This window comes from Marmota marmota, unplaced genomic scaffold, assembly GCF_001458135.2.
Source record: "Marmota marmota marmota unplaced genomic scaffold, marMar, whole genome shotgun sequence".
Taxonomy (NCBI): Eukaryota; Metazoa; Chordata; class Mammalia; order Rodentia; family Sciuridae; genus Marmota; species Marmota marmota.
In genome coordinates, this window is record NW_026000224.1 from 679936 (window position 1) to 685935 (window position 6000).

At 46.2% G+C, this 6000-nt stretch overlaps 1 protein-coding gene across 4 annotated transcripts in view; it reads right to left on the reverse strand.

Moving 5' to 3' along the window:
• Mcph1 (microcephalin 1) overlaps positions 1 to 6000 on the reverse strand; it is a 195610-nt gene that overhangs the window by 131179 nt on the left and 58431 nt on the right. For all 4 annotated transcript variants that reach the window (XM_048792824.1, XM_015504640.2, XM_048792823.1 and 1 more), the window contains exon 9: positions 990 to 1027. In XM_048792824.1, coding sequence (XP_048648781.1) covers positions 990 to 1027 — 38 coding nt within the window. The remainder of the gene's footprint in view (positions 1 to 989; positions 1028 to 6000) is intronic.

The window sequence follows — 6000 nt, forward strand, 5'->3', positions numbered from 1 at the left end:
TGAAAATTTTCTTTTTAAAATTTTTAATAAGAAAATGATAAACTTTTTTTAAACCTAGGAACAAATGTGGACTTTTAAAACATTATGCCCATATTCAATATTACTTCTGTATTACTGTTTAAAATGTTCAATATATTTCATAATATATTTACAAAAATTAAAAGCGAGCTCCCCCGCCAAACTCCATAATGACCAGTTTTTAAAGAATCAGTCGTTTCATTTCCACACCACGGGCAGGAAAAGGAGCCTGCTTCAGAATGTGGCCCACACATGTGCTCTCCTGCAGTGAATGTTTCAGCAACATGCCGAATGTTCTGGTGAATGTCTTAAAACCTCAAAACCTATGATTGGTATATAAAAAACACTGTTTTCCCCTTCAAATAGGAATTCAACAATCTGTCCCAGGGAATACAGCCCTGTGTTTTTGTTGGATGCTCTCTGCTGCACTAAATGTTTAAGGGAGATGATAAGCGCAGGCCAGCAAGCCATTAACCCTTCGGCAAGATGCGAAGATGGCTGCCTGACACGGATTCAGGAAGGCTCTACCCAGGCTCCTGGAGACCTTTCAGCAAAGTGCTCCACTCACTGAACCTGTGTGGGAGGGAGGGCAGGCAACACCATCAGGAGCCCAGCAGGCCCAGGAACAGCAAGGACAGGTCACTCCCCACACTGCCTGGACACCCCTCGGCTCTCCAGGATTAGGAAAAACAAAAATAAAAATCAAGACTATGGCCTAAATAATAGATTTCTTTTTAAATTCTTTAATGAGAAAGTGATGAACTTTTTTAAATCTAGGAACAAACATGGATTCCCCTTCAGCCAGTTTTAGTTTTCAATGATTTTCTAACTCACATATTAATTACATCCAATAAAAGTGACACAGTACAGACCTGTAACTGCCCCAAAGCACACAGAACTATAGTATGCAAGCAAGGAGGATGACCAGGTTTTACATTGAACAGAAAGTTATGAAAAGAACAAGGACTTACTCGGATGACATGCTCGTCATGACTAACGTTCTTGTTGGCTAGAGATTTCAAAAGAGAAAAAAAACAGTTAAAAAAATGTTTTTCTCACAGAAATAAACTTTAGTACTTTTTTTTGAAAAGTTACATCACTTTAAAACAAACATTAAAACATAAATCAAAGAAAAAACCCTCTATATTCCCAGGAGAAACAGCCCACAAGATAGAAATTAAGATACTATTCCCAAACTAATCCTAAATAATCCAGACCTGAAGTAGGAGAGAGATGTCCACCCACTGGCTGGAGGGCCTCTGGCCACATGGACATGCAGACCTGGTTGTGAGTGGTGAGAACTTCGAGGATGGCCTTTGCAGGCTTCCCCTGCCCCGAGGCTCCCAGGTGACCACACTAGCACTGCAGATGTAGGTGTGGGTCAGCAGGTCCCCACAGAGAAGCACGGGCCTTGCTTACAGTGCTGGCATTTGCTACCGACTGGAGATGTACATGTTTTCTTAGAAGACTAAATACTCAGTAATAAATGCACACTTACTATAAAAAAGCTCAAACGCTATAGAAAATAATAAAATATGAATCGTCTGTAACTGTACCAGCCAGAAATGATAATAATAATAATAATAAAATATATATATACACACACACACACACACACACACACACACACACACACACACAATTTGGTGACCTATTGAGCCAAAAGCACACTCTCTGGGAGTCTGCTGGTGTACATTTTAATCTTTGTAGTAAACACAAAATGGAAACTAACAAAAGTACAACTGATTTTTGTGTGTCAATTTTATATCCTGCAACTACACTGAATCATTTATTACTGAACGTTTTATAGCTTGTATTTACCTGAATCCACATGACCCGTGGGTTCTGTGGTGCACACAAGGTGCCTCCAACGTGGCCGACTGTGGGGCATGACCCTTAGCCAGGCACTGACATCACTCATGTCCTGAATGGCCAGCATGCAGCACATGAGGGACAGACAGGCTGACAGACGGCAGGCCTGGAGGGACCTGACGTCTGGGAGACAGAGGAAGAACGTGGGGGGAGCACGAACCAAAACAATACTCAAAGGAAGGACCCGAGGACTGGCGACTGCTGCCCGTCCTTCTGCCAGCCTCCCGGAATACTCCACGGTTAGCTCTTCTGTATTTCATACACCACACGTGGAACCCCACATGCAGCTCCCTGGGCCAGGTAGAGACCAGGGCTTTCCACGGCATCTCTGGTTATCAAACACCGGTGGCCGAAACCCAGGCCTGCTCTTCAGTACCATCCAGACAGGAATCAAAGGTGCACCGAGATGCACCACCCAAAATGGTTCTGTGGAACCACCCAAAAGAAACCTGTGGTGTTCCATTTGTAGGGGGTGCCCATCTCCAGGACACCAGCAACGGGACGCTGACAAGGCCTCCTCCCCGTGCTTCACCCTGACCGCACACTAGCCCCCCCGCCTGCTGCCGGCCCTCTGGTTTACACACCAGCCCCTGCTGTGGCCCTCTGGTTTACACACCAGCCCCTGCTGTGGCCCTCTGGTTTACACACCAGCCCCTGCTGTGGCCCTCTGGTTTACACACCAGCTCCCTCCTGGTGGTGGCCCTCTGGTTTACACACCAGCCCCTGCTGTGGCCCTCTGGTTTACACACCAGCCCCTGCTGTGGCCCTCTGGTTTACACACCAGCCCCTGCTGTGGCCCTCTGGTTTACACACCAGCTCCCTCCTGGTGGTGGCCCTCTGGTTTACACACCAGCTTCAGAGTACCTGGTGGCAGTTCCCAGCGTCACATCTGCAGCAGGGTCCTATTCCCTGTGCTCCAGACTCGAGCATTCCCCTTTCCTGGCATGTGCCCCTGGAGGTCTAATAAGGATCTCAAATCTAACGCATTCAAAATAACCTCTGCTCTCACCAGGTGATTAGGCAAGAAAAAGAAACCAGTGAGATCCAGATAAAGAAGAACTATCTGTTCACTGATGAGATTAATTTATATGCAGAAAGCCCTGAAGAATCCAGGAAAAAAACCCAGTAATAATTCAACAAGTTGCAGGATATAAAATCAACACATAAAAGTCAATTATATTAGTAGAAATGAGAAACAATTCAAAGAGGAAACTAAGAAAATAGTTCCATTTAAAATATCAAAAAGAATAAAATACTTGGAAATAAATTTAACCAGGGTACAAGATTTATGCCTTGAAAATTAAAATATATTGCTGAAGCACAGTAAAGTCGACCCAAGTACAGGAAACCGTTCCACGTTCACATGTGAGAAGACACTGTTAAGACAGCAGCACACCCCAGAGGCTCCCACAGAGGCAACCCGAGTCCCATCAGAACCCCAATGGTCTTTTACTCTGTTTTTGCAGAAATGAAAAAAGGCCTCCTCCAAACTCCTGTGGGATTCCAGGAGTCCCACACAGCAACAGGGGTCTTCAACCGCAGAGGTGGAGGACCCGCGTTCCCAAGTCTAAAACCATGCTGCAAAGCGACATATCTGAACTACGGGGTGCAGGCATAGGGACAGGTAAACCACCTGGAAATAAAGGCTTGCCTCTGGGTCAGCGGATTCTTTTCACAAGGACACAAGTGGGTGACGATAGTGTCTTCAACAAATGGTGCCAGAACACTGGACATACACATGGAAAAGGGAAAGGCGGACCTTCCCCCTACACCATGTATAAAAATCAACTTAAGAGACCAAATACCTATGTTCAAGAATAAAAATATAAAATTCCTAGATGAAAAGGCAGGAAAAACTTGATGGTGTTAGATCTGACAACGGTCCCTTGAATATGGGACCAAGAGCTCAGGCAGAGAAGGACTGGGACCTGTAAAACCAGGCAGGCCCCACAGGAAAGAAGTCTACCAGGAGAGGGAAAGGGCAACCCAGGGCGGGAGCGAACACTGCCGGACACACCCTGATGGGCTGGCCACATGGACTGTGGTAAAAAAGGCCAAAGCCCCGATTAAAAAGTGGGCAGAGAAGATAAGCACAGGGGCAGCAAGCACGAGAAAACATGCTCTCCCCGGAACTGGAATCCCACCTCAGTGGCAGCAGCCTCCGGCCCGCCAGGTCGGCTATTCAACAACACCCACAAACAGAATGGAAGACAGCAGCGGGAAGGAGCAAGTGGGTGAAGCCTTCTGTGTTGCGGGGCTGGGTATTCAACAAAGGGAACGGTGACTCCACCAGAGTGACAGTCGGGGCAGCCCAAGGCCGAACACCAGGCTTCGTCTGATTGTGGTGCTGTGACATCAGACCAGGTATGTTCTGAAGAGGAGAAATTCATTCTACACAATCCTGGAGACTCGGAAGACTGGAACTGGGGGGCCAGCCCTGGAGGGCTCTTCTTGGGGAGGCGTCCCATGGCAGAAAGCAGAAGGGCTCACTGCTGCAGGAGAAGTGCTCTAGGGATGAACACACTAATCCTCACAAAGGTCCCACCTCCCACCCCAGGCACTGGGGACAAAGTCCCCAGCACACAAACTGAGACAGTCACAGCTGGGCTCAACCCACATCCTTCAACAGATGAAGAACTAACAAAAGCTGGCAGACACACAACGGAAAACCACCCAGGCTGAGGAAGCACAGGCACTCTGGTACGTGCTCCAACACGATGAACCTTGAAAACCTGCTGAGAAAAGCCAGGAAAAAGGACAGCATGTCCAGGTCCCCTCCCATGAGCTCCTGAGAGCAGGCACTTGCTCAGACAGAAAGCACTGCTGCATTCCAACCCCCCGGGCAGGGCCTGGAGGACAGCAAACATTTGTCAGATATTTATCATAAATGCATCAATGAAAAACTGGAGATGAAAGTCAATTTCTACAGATCAATGCATATATTTCATATTACCTATCAGTCTCTAATGCCGTATCTGTTAATATCATTCAAACAAATTGAGACCTCCCTAGGGCCGGGGTGAAGTACAGCTTGAACAATTCCAAGTCAACCAGAGCCACAGCAGCACGTCCCAGGCCGTGGGAGAGCAACTATCTCTATAAAGAAACTCCAAACCCTAAATAGAAGGAAAAAATAGAGGGAAGGTAAGAAAGTGATCATACAAAAGAATACTGTTCTTCTGCATCCCTCTGGCTTGCAGATAGCTAAAAAGAAATCTGGAAGACCCAAGGTTCTTTCCTCAGGCCAGCTACAGGACCTGAGAGGCAAGTGCCCACAGAGTGTGGTTCATACCCCCTTGGAGTGTGCCAAGAGAGATGGCACTTGCCAAGGCTGTGTGACAAAAGACCTGGCCCGTGTGCCAGTGAGTAAAAAGAGCAATCTACAGTAACAGCACGTGGATCCGCTTCCTGACAGTTTGAGCAAGGGATTAGAAAACGTATGCAGAATGATTCCTCTGGCTAACCAATGAAGCTCCTAAGAACATGACAGCTACTGATGTCTGCAACTACTTGGAAACAAACTGAAAGATGAGAAGCTTGGTGGATGAAGACATGGAGAGATATATGGTAAATACAGCCCAACAAAGGAAGTGAGCAGGCCCTTCACAGAAGAAAAACAGTGGTCAACAAATATATGAAAAAGTGTGCAACATCTCTAGCATTACAGAAATGCAAATAAAACTACACTGAGAGTCCATCTTAATCCAGTCAGAATGGCAGTTATCGAGAATACAAGTAACGGACAGGCTCAGTGGTAGAGTGCTTGCCTAGCACACGTGAGGCACTGGGTTCAATTCTCAGCACCACATAAAATAAAGGTACTGAGTCTACTTACAACTAAAAAAAATTTTAAAAGAATACAAGTAATAATAACTGTTGGTGAGGGTATGGGGAAAAGGAATGCTCATATATTTCCGGTGGGACTGCAAATTGGTGCAACTACCATGGAAAGCAGTATAGATTCCTCAGAAAACTTAGAATGGAATCACCATTTGACCCAGTTATCCCACTCCTCAGTTTATACCCCGGGATTTAAAGTCAGCATACTACAGCAACACAGCTACATCAATGTTTATAGCGGCTCAATTCACAATAGCTAAGCTACAGAAC